General features: G+C 45.1%; 3 protein-coding genes across 7 annotated transcripts in view; 1 reads left to right on the top strand and 2 right to left on the bottom strand.

The window, feature by feature from the left end:
• Positions 1 to 5,446, top strand: part of LOC138215669 (low choriolytic enzyme-like) — a 7,106-nt gene extending 1,660 nt beyond the window's left edge. The window contains exons 5-9 of the mRNA XM_069177941.1: positions 12 to 132; positions 1,102 to 1,280; positions 1,480 to 1,561; positions 4,788 to 4,912; positions 5,269 to 5,446. Coding sequence (XP_069034042.1) covers positions 12 to 132; positions 1,102 to 1,280; positions 1,480 to 1,561; positions 4,788 to 4,912; positions 5,269 to 5,270 — 509 coding nt within the window. The 3' untranslated portion in view covers positions 5,271 to 5,446. The remainder of the gene's footprint in view (positions 1 to 11; positions 133 to 1,101; positions 1,281 to 1,479; positions 1,562 to 4,787; positions 4,913 to 5,268) is intronic.
• Positions 5,436 to 10,148, bottom strand: fadd (Fas (tnfrsf6)-associated via death domain). Its single transcript, XM_069177935.1, has 2 exons — positions 9,650 to 10,148; positions 5,436 to 7,033 (listed from the first exon to the last, which is right to left on the bottom strand). The coding sequence occupies exons 1-2, from the start codon at positions 10,005 to 10,007 to the stop codon at positions 6,747 to 6,749; spliced, it is 645 nt and encodes a 214-aa protein (XP_069034036.1). The 5' UTR covers positions 10,008 to 10,148; the 3' UTR covers positions 5,436 to 6,746.
• Positions 10,149 to 11,802: 1,654 nt separating this feature from the next.
• The window catches only part of ano1a (anoctamin 1, calcium activated chloride channel a), a 94,817-nt gene continuing 86,619 nt past the window's right edge, over positions 11,803 to 20,000 (bottom strand). For all 5 annotated transcript variants that reach the window (XM_069177931.1, XM_069177932.1, XM_069177929.1 and 2 more), the window contains 6 exons: positions 18,113 to 18,255; positions 16,538 to 16,690; positions 16,344 to 16,396; positions 15,838 to 16,022; positions 15,640 to 15,745; positions 11,803 to 14,917 (listed from right to left, as the gene is read on the bottom strand). In XM_069177931.1, the coding sequence (XP_069034032.1) occupies positions 14,675 to 14,917; positions 15,640 to 15,745; positions 15,838 to 16,022; positions 16,344 to 16,396; positions 16,538 to 16,690; positions 18,113 to 18,255 (883 nt within the window). In that variant the 3' untranslated portion in view covers positions 11,803 to 14,674. The remainder of the gene's footprint in view (positions 14,918 to 15,639; positions 15,746 to 15,837; positions 16,023 to 16,343; positions 16,397 to 16,537; positions 16,691 to 18,112; positions 18,256 to 20,000) is intronic.

The following is a 20,000-nucleotide window of genomic DNA, read 5'->3' as shown; positions in this document are numbered from 1 at the left end:
TGTCCTGCCAGCCTCTCGCGAGGTGTCCATCATCACTCGTGGACTGGAGTCTTTCTCCGCAGTTTCCTGCATCCGTTTCAGACCCTACCAGAATGGGGATCACGAGTGGCTGAGCATCGAGTCCAGGAGCGGGTATCTTTATGTTCTTATCCCCCTACCGGTCCTTTGCCTTCATTGTACTCAGACTTTATATGAAAGTGTTCAGAGTCTCCGGGTCTGAAAGCTGCAGTGCCACTGAGGACCACTAGGGGCAGTCTCCAATAGACTCACGTTGAAAAAGATCTCTCCTGAAATACAAAGTTAGTGAATGTTTCCCACAAATCATCATGGTGTCGCTGGATGAATTAAATCAGTGTTCTGGTCCTTCTGGAAATAATTTATCACTCATCATATATTAGGATCAATCAGAATCATCAACCATCAGTGACGTCATCAACCATCAGTGATGTCATCAACCATCAGTGACGTCATCAACCATCAGTGATGTCATCAACCATCAGTGATGTCATCGTTGGTTTGTGAACGTTATGAATCCTCCAGTTCAGATTCTGTCCGTCACCATCTTTGCTAGTTCGGAGCGGTTTGGAGCAGGAAGTGACCATATTTGGACGAGCTGGGGGAGGAGCCAGCGGTGGATCTGACCGATCTGATTGGAAACCTGACGATACTACGTCCCGCCCACCGATAGCTGTAACCTGACTGCACCACAGGCCTGTCAATCAAACAGACACGCCCCCAAAAACAGGTCTTCTTGAATCTTCTTTTCTAATGAATGAGGGATTATTTTCAGATGGACCTCCAGAAAACTAATAAGAAGGAGTGACTTTAGCTAACAACACCGAGATAACTGATGGACACATTTTATTCACTTTGGATTTGATGACAGAAGTTGAATGGGAGTCTATGGAGCCGGAGGCTTTTTGGAGCCGACCTCTAGTGGCACTCGCTGGTATTGCAGCTGAAGACACTTTTGGATCGGAACCATTTTACAGACCTGAAGCTATGAAAATGTTTCTGTCCAGTCTGAGGTCAGAAAGTTTCACATGTTGCTCTTCGTGTCCTGAAAGCTCCACGTCCATGACCACTTCTGACTGTTAACAGCTGCTACTCCTTCGTGGGCCGTCAGGGCGGCGGTCAGACCGTGTCTCTGGCCCGTCAGGGTTGTTTGTACCACGGCACCGTGCAGCACGAGCTGCTCCACGCCCTCGGCTTCAACCACGAGCAGACCCGCTCCGACAGGGACAACCACATCGCCGTCTACTGGGATAACATCATCGATGGTGAGATAGCTCCGCCCACTGGTACCTCACCTGAAACTGGTTTAGAGGCAGAAGTAGTCTAACTGATGCTACACAGAAAATCTGATGATGGTTACAGGACATGAAGTGACGGTGGAACTGATGAGCAAAAAGAGGTGCAAAGAGGCACCTGTCAATCAAGCGAAAGGCTGTGGTTTCATATTGTCTCCCTTCTCTGCAGACATGGAGTATAACTTCTATAAGATAGACACTCTGAACCAGGGAACTCCTTACGACTACAACTCTGTGATGCAGTATGAGAGGTAGGAAGGCCTCATGGTGTCCTCGACTCTATCATAATCTATCTTCATATACCTTCACCTATCTTCAGCTACCTTCATCTATTTTCAACTGTCTTCATCTACCTTCATTTACCTTCATCTACCTTCATCTACCTTCAACTGTCTTCATCTACCTTCATCTATCTTCATCTACCTTCATCTACCTTCATCTATCTTCATCTATCTTCATCTACCTTCATCTATCTTCAACTGTCTTCATCTGTCTTCAACTGTCTTCATCTGTCTTCATCTACCTTCATCTATCTTCATCTACCTTCATCTACAGTTGAAACCAGAAGTTTACATACACTGTGCAAAAAGACACATAACACTTTTTTTCTCACTGTCTGAAGTTAAATCAGACTAAACCTCTCCTGTTTCAGGTCCGTTAGGATTACCAACATTATTTAACTTTTGCTAAATGTCACAATAATGAGAAAGAGAATATTTTAGAGAATTTTTCATTACTTTCTTCAAGGTCAAAAGTTTACATCCAGTTCCTTAGTATTTAGTAGCATTGCCTTTGAACTGCATGACTTGGGTCAAACGTTTTGGGTATCCTTCCACCAGCTTCTTACAGTACTCTGATGGAATTCTGGCCCATTCCTCCTGACAGAACTGGTGGAACTGAGTCAGGTTTGTTGGCCGCCTCGCTCGCACACGCCTTTTCAGATCTGCCCACAAATTTTCGATGGGATTCAGGTCAGGGCTTTGTGATGGACAGTCCAAGACATTGACTTTGTTGTCCTCAAGCCACTTTTTAACTATTTAGATTTTTTTTTTTGATTTTTTTTTTTGATTTTATACACTTTATTAATCTCCAAAGGGAAATGTCTTCACTACAGCAGGGGGGCTCTCAGGGGGGAGCTGCTGCAGCAGGCTGCCACTAGCGCAGCGCCAGGTAACCTGACCTGAGGTGCATGTTTTTTTTTTTGGATGATGGGAGGAAGCCGGAGAACCCGGAGAGAACCCACGCAAGCACAGGGAGAACATGCAAACTCCGTACAGAAAGGCCCAGGACCGGATTCGAAACCGGAACCTTTTTTGCTGTGAGGTGACAGTGCTAACCACCGCACCACCGTGCCGCCCTTGGCAGTATGCTTCGGGTCATTGTCCATTTGGAAGACCCATTTGCGCCCAAGTTTTAGCTTCCTGGCTGATGTCCTGAGATGTTGCCTTAATATTTCCAGGTAATGTTCTTTCTTCATGATGCTGTCTATTTTATGAAGAGCTCCAGTTCCTGCTGCAGCAAAACAGCCCCACAACATGATGCTGCCACCTCCATGCTTCACAGTTGGGATGGTGTTTTCAGGTCTACAAGCTTCCCTCTTTTTCCTCCAAATGTAACGGTGGTCATTATGGCCAAACAGCTCCACTTTAGTTTCATCAGACCACAGGACATGTCTCCAGAAGTTAAGGTCTTTGTCTTGGTGTCTTTTTGCAAACTGTAATCTGGCTTTTTTATGTTTCTTTAGGAGTAATGGCTTCCTTCTTGCTGAGTAGCCTTTCAGCCCATGTCGGTGCAGGACTTGTTTTACTGTGGATAATGACACTTTCTTACCAGCTTCAGCCATCATCTTCACAAGGTCTTTAGCTTTTGTTCTGGGGTTGATTTGCACATGTCGGACCAAAACACGTTCATCTCTGGGACACAGAGCCCGTCTCCTTCCTGAGCGGTGTGATGGCTGGACATTCCCATGTTTATACTTGCGTATAATTGTTTGCACAGATGAACGTGGCACCTTCAAGCATCTGGAAATTGCACCCAAGGATGAACCAGACTTGTGGAGCTCCACGATTCTCTCCCTGATTTCTTGGCTGATTTCTTTTGACTTTCCCATGATTTCAAACAAGGAAGCAGTGTTTGAGGTGTGGCCTTAAAATACATCCCCAGGTGTGCCTTCAATTAACTCACATGTTGTCAGTTAACTCAACTGTCTTCTTCTACCTTCATCTATCTTCAACTGTCTTCATCTACCTTCATCTATCTTCATCTACCTTCATCTATCGTCATCTATCTTCATCTATCTTCATCTACCTTCATTTACCTTCATCTATTTTCAACTGTCTTCATCTGCCTTCATCTATTTTCAACTGTCTTCATCTGCCTTCATCTATTTTCAACTGTCTTCATCTACCTTCATCTATCTTCATCTATCTTCATCTACCTTCATCTATTTTCAACTGTCTTCATCTGGCTTCATCTACCTTCATCTATTTTCAACTGTCTTCATCTATCTTCATCTACCTTTATCTATCTTCATCTACCTTCATCTATCTTCATCTATCTTCATATACCTTCATCTATCTTCATCTATTTTCAACTGTCTTTATCTACCTTCATCTATCTTCATCTACCTTTATCTATCTTCATATACCTTCATCTATCTTCATCTACCTACATCTACCTTCAACTGTCTTCAACTGTCTTCATCTACCTTCATCTATCTTCATCTACCTTCATCTACCTTCAACTGTCTTCAACTGTCTTCATCTACCTTCATCTATCTTCATCTACCTTCATCTACCTTCAACTGTCTTCAACTGTCTTCAACTGTCTTCATCTATCTTCATCTACCTTCATCTACCTTCAACTGTCTTCATCTACCTTCATCTATCTTCAACTGTCTTCATCTACCTTCATCTATCTTCATCTATCTTCAACTGTCTTCATCTACCTTCAACTGTCTTCATCTATCTTCAACTGTCTTCATCTACCTTCATCAACCTTCATCCATCTTCAACTGTCTTCATCTACCTTCATCTATCTTCATCTACCTTCATCTACCTTCATCTGTCTTCATAGACTCTTCACGTTCCTCTCTGACTTCTTCCTCAGTGTCAGGTATGCAGACATTGTCCACTACGATAGTGTGAACCAGTGAAAGCTTAACCAACGGGAAACTGGTTTGAAACATTTTCCCATGAAAGAAGTTCCTCACCAGAAAGATCCAACGTCCTCCTCCATTACATTCTCCTCCATTACGTCCTCCTCCATCGTGTCATCCTCCATTACATCATCCTCCATTGTGGCCTCCTCCATTGTGTCTTCCTCCATTACGTCATCCTCCATTACGTCCTCCTCCATTGTGTCCTCCTCCATTACGTCCTCCTCCATTGTGTCATCCTCCATTGTGTCGTCCTCCATTGTGTCGTCCTCCATTACGTCCTCCTCCATTGTGTCCTACTCTATTGTGTCCTCCTCCAGGTACGCCTTCTCTAAGAACAACCGTCCCACCATGGTGCCAATCCCCAACAGCAGCGTGTCCTTCGGTCAGGCGACCCAGATGAGCAAGAACGACATCGACAGGCTGAACAGACTCTACAAGTGTTGTAAGTTGATGGAGAAGAAGAAAGTATCAGAGAACGCTGACAGAAGGACACACACACTTACACTCACACTCACACACACTCACACTCACACACACTCACACACACTCACACTCACACTCACACACACTCACACACACTCACACTCACACACACTCACACACACTCACACTCACACTCACACACACACACACACTCACACACACACACACTCACACACACACACACACACACACTTTCAGGTTTGTATTCAAGGCACACGAGGGAACCGTTTAAAAATGGTGTATATTTTGGAAAAAGCCATGTTTCTGTCCCAGACTGGAATATTCAGCGATCATTTATTTCCATTTTCTCTGCAGAAACTACACCCGTGACCTTTGACCTGCCAACCTGATGACATCATTGCATGCCCAGGACTGAGCTGTGGATGTTTGGCAGGTGGCAGTTTGGGTTGCAGAACTCAGAGGCATTAAAAGATGATTTCTGTCTGATTGTTTAAATAAAATGGCAAAAAATAAAGATAGTTGATTTCAAATATTTCCTTTTATTTTCATTTCATGTAAAAAGTAGAGCTATTTTCTTTCTATTATTGTAGTTCATCCCGACTCATTTCAATTCATCACAACACATTATTAAAGTAGAAGCTCCTGCTTTTTGGTGGAAGGTGGACATCCAGATCAGATGAAGACGATCATTCAGTCTGTCGGAGGTCCTGAAAGCAACCGGACCGCTTTGAGCTTCCTGAAGACGTTTCAGGTTCACGGATATTTAAACACACACAATATTTGGACGGCTTTTTGAGGGGTATTTTCTAAAGATGATTTTCAGAAGGGGCGACTTCAGGGTGGAAGGAGGAACCACTGGGCTGTTCCTGAACGCAACACCAAACCCAGTCTACACGTCCACCATGCTGCTGCCGGGCAGAACGATCAGCTTCATTAAACACGCTGATGTTAAAGTGAATAAAACCAACAGGTGACGTGTTCACGTTATTTTAGGATTTTCATCACGTTAATGTACGAACTGAAACGAGAATAAAACTGTACCAGGATGTCCGGCAACTCACACAAGACCTCATGTCATCAACCATCAGTGAGGTCATCAACCATCAGTGATGTCAGTGACCATATTTGGACGAGCTGGGGGAGGAGCCAGCGGTAGATCTGACCGATCTGATTGGAAACCTGACGATACTACGTCCCGCCCACCGATAGCTGTAACCTGACTGCACCACAGGCCTGTCAATCAAACAGACACGCCCCCAAAAACAGGTCTTCTTGAATCTTCTTTTCTAATGAATGAGGGATTATTTTCAGATGGACCTCCAGAAAACTAATAAGAAGGAGTGACTTTAGCTAACAACACCGAGATAACTGATGGACACATTTTATTCACTTTGGATTTGATGAGAGAAGTTGAATGGGAGTCTATGGAGCCGGAGGCTTTTTGGAGCCGACCTCTAGTGGCACTCGCTGGTATTGCAGCTGAAGACACTTCTGGATCAGAACCATTTTACAGACCTGAAGCTACGAACTCTTTTATATCCAGTCTGAGGTTTCGAGGACGTCAACAGGTCCACAGGAGTTTTAAAAGTAGAACTTTCAGATGAAGGTGAAACATCTACAGGAACCACAAACAAGTGTAGTTCTTCAGAGAACACGTGTGACATCACATCCCTGACGTTTGTGAAGCGAGTCCTGCTGGAGGATCTCTGGATAAACATCCTGAATGTAATGAATGGATCCGTTGTCCCGTCTTTCTTTGTCTCAATCATATCATCTTTCCATCTCTGGTCCATCAGTCAGGAGATCCACTTCCTGTGTGTAGTCCTCTGGTGTTACTTTCCACATGTTTCCAGCTCTGCCAGTCGGTCCTCCACTCTGTCAGCGGTCAGGTTGAACTGGCAGCTTCTTAAAGCCTGGATCAGCTGGTGTGTTGTGGCTCCGCCCCCCCGACTCCTCCTCCACTCCTTCAGCAGCTGTAGCGCCATCTCCTCCAGGTCCAACTGATGGTGCTGAGAGATGGACTCCAGCTTCACGTCTCCGACACCCAGCCGGCGACCCAGTTTACGCCAGGACCTCCCCAAGTTGGCAGCGACCACCTCGGAGGCAACGTCCAGGCGTTCTGAGGGAGAGGACACACAATGACATCATTACACAAGATACAAGAATACAACAACACAGTAACACAACAACAACAACACAGTAACACAACAACAACACAAGAATACAACAACACAGTAACACAACAACAACAACGCAATAATACAACAACACAGTAACACAACAACAACACAAGAATACAACAACACAGTAACACAACAACAACAACACAGTAACACAACAACAACACAGTAACACAACAACAACAACACAGTAACACAACAACAACACAAGAATACAACAACACAGTAACACAACAACAACAACGCAATAATACAACAACACAGTAACACAACAACAACACAAGAATACAACAACACAGTAACACAACAACAACAACACAGTAACACAACAACAACACAAGAATACAACAACACAGTAACACAACAACAACAACACAGTAACACAACAACAACACAAGAATACAACAACACAGTAACACAACAACAACGCAATAATACAACAACACAGTAACACAACAACACAAGAATACAACAACACAGTAACACAACAACAACAACACAAGAATACAACACAGTAACACAACAACAACACAGTAACACAACAACAACAACACAAGAATACAACACAGTAACACAACAACAACACAGTAACACAATAAACCAACAACACAACAGCACCATAAGACAACAACACAGATGATGTGATGCAATGAAGTGATGAAGATGTTTGAGTGTAGAAATGACTGGAGTCTGTTCAACCTTCATCAGCAGTCATCACACAAACACGCACTTCATCTAACTTCCACTGGAGGTCGCTGTCCGGTCGGCAGTTTTTTTTTTTTTTATCAGCCAATCACATCTTTTAAAAGGCTTCGTCGCCTAGCAACGGGGTGGACCAGAGACTCAGAGTCTCTGAAGGTTCATGAATCTCTCCTCAGTAGTTTTTATTCTCAGTGATGTCACAGGTCAGCTGACTCAGGTGGACACGTCACGACATGACGGACAGTTTCCCTTCACTCAGCATCTGGTGCCTGTAAAAACTGGAAAAAGCTCCATTCTACTCTACTATATTATATTCTACTCTACTCTATTATATTCTACTCTACTCTATTATATTCTACTCTACTCTATTATATTCTACTCTACCATATTCTATTCTACTCTATTCTATTCTATTATATTCTACTATATTCTACTCTACTTTGCTATATTCTATTCTACTCTACTATATTATATTCCACGCTATTATATTATACTCTACTATATTCCATTCTACTCAACTCTATTATATTCTACTATATTCTACTATATCCTATTCTACTCTATTATTCTCTACTTTACTATATTCTACTCTATTATATTTTTTTTCTATTCTACTTTACTATATTCTGTTCTACTCTACTTTACTCTACTATACTATATTCTATTCTGCTATACGCCACTTTACTCTACTATATTCTACTCTACTCTATTATATTCTGATGTATTCTGCTCTACTATATTCTATTCTACTCTACTTTACTCTATTCTACTATATTATATATTCTATTCTACTTTACTATATTCCACTTTACTCTATTATATTCGCAAAACACATCAGATGTATTGTCTCACCAAGCCGGATGTATGTGACACGTTTCGTGAGGTGTCAACCATCCTTTGACCTTAAACATCAACTTCCTGTGTCACAGCGAGACATCAAACTTTGCCGCATCGTCACGGCGATGCCCATTGACAAAGTCGAACTACATGTTTAGGTTATTGTGACCCGACTTTAGGTTCATGGGATCAACCAGCTCGACGTAGAATGTGAAAGTATGAAAAGTGTCATTTCCAGTGGCCAACAGGGGGCGCTATGACTATGAGCGAATATTCCCCCACAGGGGTCTTCAGGGCGGGGCTGTTATCATACCTGTGATGTTTGGAGAAGGTCGGTCCATGTACATAAGATTTAAAGAAACTCCTAGTTTCATGGCGAGATCTCAAAATGGCCGCCTCTTACGGGCACACACGTCGATGAAAACAAATTATTTTGATAACTTTTAATCCCAAACATGTTTTCTATCCATAGAAACTAAATTCAAGTCGGTCGGACAAAATCCCTCAGAGGAGTTCGACAAAGTACAACGTGTCAGAATCACCCAAAATGGAGACTAAATTCAAAATGGTGGACTTCCTGTCGAGTTGACGTAACGGTGCGATGTCACTTTTTAGTGCGTCCAGGTGTGATACACGTGTCCACCGGATGTCGTGAATTTAGGTAAATGTGGCCGCCGGGGCATCTCTGTAGGGGGCGCTCTCGAGACGTTTGGCACGAAATTTTTCACCGGGAGACAAATGTGTTTCCACGTTCATGAGTTTTTGAATATGATGAAGAGTCCAAAAAGGAAAATCACTTCACGTAAGAAGAAGAACGTCCAAGAATGAGAACATTTTGATGAAAAACAACAACAGGGCTTCACACCGATGCTCGGTGCTCGGGCTCTAATTATTTCAATCTTGTTGTTGTTGTTGTTGTTGTTGTTGTTGTTGTGGCAGCAGTCTTCCTGCAAACACTCGGCTTTCCCTGAACCGCCCCCCTCCTCCCTCCCTCCTTCCCTCCCTGCGGTTCGTACCTCTTTCCTGCTCGTTCGGCTCGGTTCCGGTGGGTCCGGTGGGTCCGGGGGCTCCGGTGGGTCCGGTGGGTCCGGTGGGTCCGGGGGCTCCGGGGGCTCCGGAGGTGAAGCTGTCCAGTCTGTCTGAGAGCCGGTGCTGATGGACCTGTCGGAGCAGGCCGGACAGGTAGTCCGTGTTGTCGGCTGCCAGCTTGTTTCTCTCCGTCAGCAGCTCGAACAGCCTCAGTCCTTTATCGACCTTCTCCAGCTCTCTCTTCCCGACCACGTCCCGAACCAGGAACTTGATGTCCTTCAGCTGGTCGGCGGTCAGCTGGTTGGAGATGTCCAGCAGGACGACGTTAAACTCCCGGCAGCTCATGGCGGTGACGGACTGCTGGTGACCTATGAACCCGGAAACACTTGACTTTTACTTTCACTTCCGCCTGTTGCTGTACAGCCGTCAACTCGGTCCAGATGAGGCTGAACTCCAGAACCAGAACCAGAAGAGCTCTCAGCTGATGATCACTTACTGGGACTTTTTATGTTTATAATATTTGATATGTTTTGTGAACGAAATACATTTAATCTTGAAATGTTTTTATCATTTTACAGTAATTAAGAACTTTACTGGCAGGATCCCCTCCTCCCCCTCCTCCCCCTCCTCCCCCACCAAGCACCTCTTCTGTTCAACATCTACAGATTATGGAAAACAACAAAGTGTGTTATCATAATTATGCAGACGACACAAATCTACATAACTATATCGCCAGCGGACTATAGTCCCAGACAAGGGTTGTAAATGCATTGAACAAATCAACAACTGGATGTGCCAGAAGTTTCTTCAATTAAACAAAGATAAAACAGAAGTCATTGTTTTTGGTGTCGAGGAAGAACGATTGAAAGTCAGTCACTGATGTTAAAAACCACAAACCAAGTCAGAAGTCTGTCGTCATAGATTCAGATCTCAATCTGAACACACATATCAAGACAGTTACAAAATCAGCCTGTTATCACCTGAAGAACATATCAAGGATTAGAGGACTTATGTCTCAACAGGATTTGGAAAAACTTGTCCGTGCATTCATCTTCAGTAGACTGGACTACTGTAACGGTGTGTTTAAGGGTCTCTGTAAAAAGTCAGTCAGAGCGCTGCTGCTGATTCAGAGCGCTGCAGCTCGAGTCCTCACTGAGACCAAGAAACTGGACCACATCCCTCCAGTTCTGAGGTCTTTACACCAGCTTCCTGTCCAACACAGAATCCACTTCAACATCCTGCTGCTGGTCTATAAAGCTCTGAACGGTTTATTTGTGATCTGCTGCTCCTTTATGAACCATCCCGACCCCTCAGGTCGTCTGCTGCTCTCCTTTCTGTTCACAGTCACAACTAAACATGGAGAAGCAGCGTTCAGTTTCTATGTTCCACATATCTGGAACAAAGTCCCAGAAAGCTGCAGGTCTGCTGAGACTCTCAGATCCTTTAAATCAAGACTGAAGACTTTTCTGTTTGCTGCCTTTCATTGAACCAGATTTAAGGATGTTGATCAATTTACTGTATTTCAGCATTTTATTACTGTATTTTATTTCTTAAACTGCACTGTAGCTTTTAACCTGTTTTTAATTTGTTAAATTATTTAATGGCTGTTTTTAATGTTTTAATAAATGTTCTTAATTGATTTTAAATGTTCTTTTCTTTCGCCTGATGTTTTGATGCTTTTAATGGTTTTATGTGAAGCCCTTTGAATGACCTTGTTGTTGAAATGTGATGTACAAATAAACTTGCCTTGCCTTATATTAGGGCAGCTCAGTGGTTAGCGTTGTCGCCTCACAGCGAAAAGGTTCTGGGTTCGAATCCCGGCCTTCCTGTGTGAGTCTGCAGGTTCTCCTTGTGCCTGCGTGGGTTCTCTCGGTTCTCCAGCTTCCTCCCACCATCCAGAAACATGAACCTCAGGTTAACTGGTGGTTCTACAAATGTCCCTGAGATGTGAATGACAGCGTGAACGGTCTTTGTTTCCGTCTGTCTCTATGTGTCCCTGTGATGGACTGGTGATCTGTCCAGGTGAACCCTGCCTTCACTCAATGTGAGCTGGGACAGGCTCCGCCCCCCGTGACCCTGTTCAGGATAGAGCGGGTGGAGATGATGGATGGAATACTACTAATAATATGATAATAAGAGGTGGGCTGCAGGTCTCTGCTGGTTTATTTGCAGTTCCAACATGAAGACAGACGGTCGGTCAGACATGCAGAAACACTCACATGTTGGAAATGTTTTCGACATACATGAGAAGAGTTGTTATTATGTCGGAGGCGGCAGGTCGTTACCATGACGCCCTGCAGCACGTGATCTCCACCCAACACCGACACCAACCTGCTCACACACAGCAGCAAGCAAACATCTGGCAAATAGAACATGTGCAGTTCTGGTTCCGACCCGGGAAGAAGTAGCGTAAAGTTTTCTGTTCCACAACCAGCAAAGAAGATGCATCATGATTCAGATGAAGACAGTCAGAGAGTCGCTCAGCGTTTCATCATGTTCAACACTTTAACTACCAAACATCTACCTCAGAGTCACTGGACATACAAAAGAGGATAAAACATTGTTAAATGTGTCTGAATATCTGTACAGCACAGGAGGACACGCCTCCAGGAGGACCGTCTCCCAGGAGGACACGCCTCCAGCAGGAGGTCCAGGCGCTCACACCTTCTTCACGTCTGATGAATATAAAAAAGAAGGATTCAGTCTTTGTTCTTGAGTCGCTGCATCGTTCGGAAACATGATGTGTGAGATTCATGGAAGGCATCATGATCGGGTGGAGCCGGTTTGAGTGACAGTTCCTGTTTGAACATAAGGAGTCGCTGAGTTTCCCTCCAGAAAACAAACTAGAACAAGATGAGAGGGGAGATCCTCGAGGAGCACGCAGTCATCACATCTGTATTTACAGCTGCTAGCTCTGTATGCTAACTAGCTAGCATGTATCACGACGAGGGGGGGGGGGGGCATCTGATCAAGGTTTGTGTCCCTTCGGCTTCATGAAGGTGCATCAGAAACATTTCTCATAGTTAAAGTCCTGCGTTGTGTTCCAGATGTTGTACTTCTATCAGTACTCTAACATCAGGATTCACTTCAGATCCCACTGACAGGAAATGACCTCATCATGTGAACACATCACCCTCCTCAACATCTGGAACACAAGAACAACATCTGGAACACATGTACAACATCTGGAACACAAGTACAACATCTGGAACACAAGAACAACATCTGGAACACATGTACAACATCTGGAACACAAGAACAACATCTGGAACACAAGAACAACATCTGGAACACACGTACAACATCTGGAACACAAGAACAACATCTGGAACACAAGTACAACATCTAGAACACAAGAACAACACCTGGAACACAAGAACAACATCTGGAACACAAGTACAACATCTGGAACACAAGAACAACATCTGGAACACAAGTACAACATCTGGAACACACGTACAACATCTGGAACACAAGAACAACACCTGGAACACAAGAACAACATCTGGAACACAAGAACAACATCTGGAACACAAGTACAACATCTGGAACACAAGAACAACATCTGGAACACAAGAACAACATCTGGAACACAAGAACAACATCTGGAACACACGTACAACATCTGGAACACAAGAACAACACCTGGAACACAAGAACAACATCTGGAACACAAGTACAACATCTGGAACACACGTACAACATCTGGAACACAAGAACAACACCTGGAACACAAGAACAACATCTGGAACACAAGAACAACATCTGGAACACAAGTACAACATCTGGAACACAAGAACAACATCTGGAACACAAGTACAACATCTGGAACACAAGTACAACATCTGGAACACATCAGAACGACTGCAGCCAGCAGCAGGAAATGTTTCATATCTTTTTACATCAGGTTTGATTCTTGCTGGTTGAAAGCTGACTCATCAGTTCCAATATTAGCTGTAATATTAGCTGTAATATTAGCATGTGATATAAAAGGCGTTGCTAACGGAGACGGGGACGTCCTCTCAGCTCTGCAAAGCGTTTTGGTGTCTTGCGGCTCATTGTTTTGTTGTCAGTGATGAAGTGACAGCTAGAAACCAGCTCGTTCATCAGCCATCAAGGAGCTGAAGGGATCAAGATGCTCTGACTGACAGCTGTCAGTAAGATGAGTCCGACTGTAATAGGACACCACCAGCAGGGGGAGCCGCAGCATGACATCACGTTGTGCTTTACTTTAAACCTGGAAACCTTTAACTGCTCCGTGTGCTGGTGGAGATCAACCGGCTGTTCACGTCCGTCTCACCACAGAACTACAAGCTGCAGGTCTGCAGGATGGAAACGGTTAGCATGGCAACAAGTCTGGGGATGAAAATCCCATTTATTAGTGCAGGTTTCCTCTTCATACATGTGGGTATGAGCAGACTGTCCCGTCCCCATCCTGCCCTACACTGCCCCCTACTGTTCCTGTGTGTTTTGTGTCTCGCGGTCACATATGATAATATGAGGCAGCCGTCGTGCACATGCGTGTAACGTGTCGCTAAAAGCGAGTATATCTCTGGCCGTGTTTGATCCTCCTCACAATGTAACAAATATAAGAAAGAACATACAAAAGAATCATACAAATCAACAGGACACAAAAGGTCCGTTTCAACCTGCCGTTCATCCCGACAACCAAACACCACGTTGCATATTCAAAAAGCACATTGAGAAATTCCTGCATTTGTACATAATTGTGCAAAAAATAATTAAAAAAAAGGCTGTTGAAGCTTGATACAAGGCGTCAGGAGAAGATAGGATAGTAGAGCTGTCCTGGATGGACGGACTGGAGGACGCTGTCCTCCGACGGGTCGCCTCGGTCAGCGAATGGCTTGTTGTTCCTTTAGAAACATCCAGAGAAGATTGAAGAAGTGTTGGACGTGCTGGACGTTTTGGACGTGCTGGACGTTTTGGAAGTTTTGGACGTGTTGGACGGAACGACTGATGATGAGGAACTGTTTGAACTTTAAATGACTGATTTACATTTTTACACTTTGTTGTGTTTGCTCGTTGCGTTGTTGGCGTGAGCGCGGCCGCGGCGGACTCTGGTGGGCCGACGGGGGGGCGGGGCAGCCGTCCCGCGCCGCCAGCCGCTTGCCCTGCTCCTCCTTCATGAACAGCTCCACCATGAGGATCTTCTCCTTGTGGATCTGCAGGCTGATGTCCTTGGGGATGTCGGGGATCAGCCAGTCCACGAAGTCGCTCATCAGCATCACCACGTTCTGAAGGACAGCGAGCAGAGATCAGATCGACCTCCTCTGTCATCACACTCTACCGCTCTACTTCTTTATGGATCTATCATAGATTTGCGCTCAGCTTTTAAACCCGTTAACAAATCAATGCAATATTCAAATATGACGGTTTCATTTTCAGTCTCGAAACAATTCTTGTAATTATGACTTTAATTATGAGACTCTAAATCATCGTTTCAAAAGTTTAAAATGCCTTTTTTTAATTTGATGTTATTTTTTAACAACAAAAACACAGTCAGCAGCATCTCCTATATTTGTTTTTGTTTTGTTATGAAGTATGACGTGTTAAAATCAACACTTCACCATTTGACCCTCACAGAACCTTTCTGGTTCCACGTGAACTTCTTCTATTTTGTATTTATTGGTTATTAATCTGGTGACAATCAGCTTTCGTACCGAATCCTCACACAGTAATTAGAGTAGGTTGTTTTTGTGTTTCCATGGCGACTGAGCACCATCTTTACCGCAGCAGGTGAGTCGGACCGGATGGAGAAGAGAGCTGCTCTCGTCCTTCATTACATCTTCAACTCAATTAATCACGTCGTTTCGCTCGGAGGCAGAAGATCAAACGGACGACTCGTTAGCTCCGCCTCCCTGAAGTACGACCGAGGACGGTGAGCGGCGTGTCTGACAGCGTGCGGCCGGCTGCAGCTGGTGTGCTTTGATATGAATATCTGTGGGACGTTTCAAACCTGAAAGACGATAACGAAGGCGAGGCGGGCGGCGAGGATGGCCCAGAACTCCTTGGAGAGCTCGTACGGCGTGCCGGACCCCGGAGGCTCCCTGTAGTCCTTGTACCTGATCACACGGACACATTCACACCTTCAGGAAAGACCTTTTCATCGCTTCCTTTGAACACATGGACCCAAACCCAGCGCGGAGAGCCCCACCTGCACATGTCCACGCTGTAGCCCAGGTGCAGCGGCTGCAGGGGGGCGGTGCCCGGCTGGAAGTCGCTGACGTTGAAGTAGGACAGCGTGTGGTTGATGAAGCCGTGCATGCTGCCGTCGGGGCTGTAGGTGTACTGGTACACCAGCCGGGGGATGAAGTCCGACGTGAAGGAGATGACGAAGGCCTGCGGAGAGAGGGAGAGAGTCTGTTTACTGTCGTCATGACGACCGTGAGCAGGAATAAATGATGGCGTTCCTTCTGTGTCCAGCTGTCAGAGGAAGGCTGTTCAAACCGTGGGTCGTGGGCCGCCTGTGGCCCCGCTGACATGTGAAAGTGCAGTTCTCCGTGCGACCGCTAGGTGTCGCCGTTGCCACACGTGTGTAAAGTGTGTAACTGAGGAGATTCGGTGTGCGATGATGTTGTGGACTCCACCAGAGGTCCAAACATCTGGAGGGTTGTTACGGACAGGTTGGACCCAAAGACGGTGAACACATGTTCCACTTACGTTGACGATGACCGCCACCTTGCTGAGGCCCCTCAGGAGGTTGTACCAGATACCTGCAGACAGACAGAGGAACGGTCATCCTGCCAGCCACCACTAGAGGGCAGCAGCGCTCTGCATGAGAGGCTCGTTGGGAGTGTTGAGTGCATGTTTGGGCTCGACAGACCCTCCGGACAGAAGCTGAAGTGGACACCTACCGATGTCTTTAGCTTTGGCTGCGATCGGCCGTCGCAGCTCCATCACGAACTTCTTGGCGTCCAGGCGGATCTCGATGATGTTGTTCAGCAGAGCAAAGAGCGGAGCGAGGGGGAAGGAGGCCACGAACAGCGTCACCATCCCGAACTGGATGACTGCAGAGATAAACGGGCCGAGTACGATCAGCCCGCAAACATCTGGACGTGGTTCTGAACATCCAAATACACCTACAGATGGGAGGAGTCCAATACTTCCTGTTGTGAAGCTCATTACTCTCCACTAAGTGTGTTTAGTTCTCAGCAGGTCTGAGATCAGAAACATAGTAAGAAATAAGAATGAATATTGATTGGAGCAGATGAACGTGGTGACGGACGTTCATCGACTGAAACAATGCAGAAGTGATTCAATCAAGGAGAGCTGATCAAGAAGCTCATTGTGCTGCATCCAATACTCGGTTCCACCTGGATGATACTGCCTGCTGCCGTGGAGTCTTTCCATCTTAGAGGCATGTTTGAGTATTTCACTGGTTCTCAAAGTCTGGGGCGTGGGACCAAGGGGGGACGCGTGAAGGGGAATAGGGATGAGCGAGTACAGCATAATCTATATCTGTTAAACCAACGAAATGATCTGAATCTGTACTGCGATGGGGCGGGGCTTAATCTGAAAGTGGGCTGGAAGTAACCTGAGATTGATATAGGTTGATCAGAAAATTTTAAATTTATTATTTATTCGAAAAACTATTTAGAGAACAGCCAGAGTTGAGCTTCAGAGTAAAGTTTGTATCATTAGAGAAATAATAAAGTTTAGTTTGTTTTTTATTTAAAAGTTACTATATTTATTGTGATTGTTGAGTTGTAGGAGGACTCGAGGACACAGAGAACACGGAGGACTCGAGGACACGGAGGACGCGAGGACACGGAGGACTCGAGGACATGGAGGACACGACTACACGGAAGACTCGAGGACACGGAGGACTAGAGGACACAGCGAACACGGAGGACTCGAGGACACAGAGAACACGGAAGACTCGAGGACACGGAGGACTCGAGGACATGACTACACGGAGGATTCAAGGACACAGAGAATACATAGGACTCAAAGACACGGAGGACATGGAGGACACGGAGGACACGGATGACACAGATGACTCGAGGACATGGAGGAGGACACGGAGGAATCGAGGACTCGAGGACATGGAGGTCACGGAGGACATGTAGGACCCGAGGATACGTAGGACAAGAGGACACGGAGGAATCGAGGACACGTAGGACTCAAGGACACGGAGGACATGGAGGACACGGAGGAGACGGAGGACTCGAGGATGTGGAGTTCATGGAGGACACGTAGGACCTGAGGACACGGAGGACACAGAGGAGACGGAAAACACGGAGGACACGGAGGACTCGAGGACATGGAGGATACAGAGCACACAAGGACTCAAGGACCCGAGGACACAGAGGAGACGGAGGACACGGAGGAGACGGAGGACACGGAGGACTCGAGGACATGGAGGACACGGAGCACACAAGGACTCGAGGACTCGAGGACACGGAGGAGCCGGCGCTTTTTCCACTCACTCATCTCCATGTACTCGGGGCTGAGGCCCACGAAGGGCCCCAGGATGTGGTCCTTCTCGTGGCGATGCAGCGTCTGGTTCAGCTCCTCCTCCTGCTTGGAGTCCAGCTCCGACTTCCTCCTCCGCAGCAGCTTCTTCAGCTTCCTGCAGTCACATTCAGCTCAAACATTAACAGGCTGATGATGTGGAGATCTTTCATTTATGCTTTTCTGCAGTTTTCTTCTCAGACTAGTTTGATGTTAATAACTGTATATATATATAGATATATATGTATAGATATATACTGACTATATATATATATAATAACTATATATATAATAACGGTATATATATAATAACTATATATATATAATAACTGTATATAATGTATAATAACTGTATATATGTATAATAACTGTATATATATATATATATATAAACTGTATATATAATGTATAATAACTGTATATATGTATAATAACTATATTATAACTGTATATATATATAATAACTATATACTGTATATAATAACTATATATATATAATAACTGTATATATATAATAACTATATACATAGTTTTATATATATATATATATATATATATCTGTCCCTCAAGGCTCCGTCCCGGGTCCCCTCCTCTTCTCTCTGTACACCGACTCTCTCGGCTTTGTCGTTCACTCGCATGTCTTTTCCTACCACAGCTATGCTGATGACACCCAACTGATCCTCTCTTTTCCAGATCTGAAACACAGGTAGCAGCATGAATCTCTGCCTGTCTGACTGACATCTCTCAGTGGATGTCCTCACACCACCTGGAAATCAACCTCCACAAGACCGAACTGCTCTTCCTTCCAGGGAAAGACTCTCCCACCCTCGACCTGACTACTACCTTCAACAACTCTGTTATCCCGACCCTGACTGATAAGAACCTCGGAGACACTCGACAGTCAACTCTCTCTTACTGCCAACATCACTGCAACAACACGTTCCTGTAGATACATGCTGCACAACATCAGGAGAATACGTCCTCTTCTCACTCAGAAGGAGGTGCAGGTTCTGGTCCAGGTTCTGGTCCAGGTTCTGGTCCAGGCTCTGGTCCAGGTTCTGGTCCAGGTTCTGGTCATTTCACATCTAGACTACTGTAACTCCCTCCTGGCAGGTCTATTTGTTAGTACCATCCGACCTCTGCAGCTCGTCCAGAATGCCGCAGCTCGATTGGTCTTTAACATCCCAAAATTCACTCACACTACTCCGCTCCTCCTCCTCCTCCTCCGCTCCCTTCACTGGTTACCAGTAGCTGCCCGCATCCATTTCAAGACATTGGTACTTGCATACTGTGCTGCGAACAGATCGGGTCCAGTGTACATCCAGGACATGGTCCAACCTTACATCCCAGCCTGCTCCCTCCGCTTCTCCTCCTCCTCCTCCTCCTCTGTCCTCCTCCTAAATGGTAGAATGAGCTCCACCAACATCAGGACAGCAGAAACTCTGAACATCTTCCACCACAAACTAAAAACACACCTCTTCCTCCTTCACCTTGAACAGTGAGTTTCCTGGTGAGTCTCTGAGTGCAGTGATGGAAACGTGAGTTATCCCAGTGACTGACAGTTGGTGGTGGTAACACACCAAGAGAGGAAGATGAGGAGGAGGAAGAGGAGGAGGAAGAGGAGCGCCTGCTGATGAACATGTTTCATCTTCCTGCTGCATATTTCTCCACATTCAATTCTGATGAAGTTCATGCAGCTGTAATGTCTATATATCATGTATATTATATTATATTATATTATATTATATTATATTATATTATATTATATTATATTATATATATATTCTTTAAAGCTTGTCTGATATCTAGCGGTTGATACACCTACATACTGGCCTCGGATCAGTGTATGAATCATAATCACAG

This window comes from Embiotoca jacksoni, unplaced genomic scaffold (assembly GCF_022577435.1).
Source record: "Embiotoca jacksoni isolate LCO1_2020_lvr unplaced genomic scaffold, fEmbJac1.0.p SCAF_79, whole genome shotgun sequence".
NCBI classification, from domain to species: Eukaryota; Metazoa; Chordata; class Actinopteri; family Embiotocidae; genus Embiotoca; species Embiotoca jacksoni.
The sequence above is the reverse complement of the archived record's forward strand: the minus strand, read 5'-3'. Positions and strand labels throughout refer to the sequence as shown.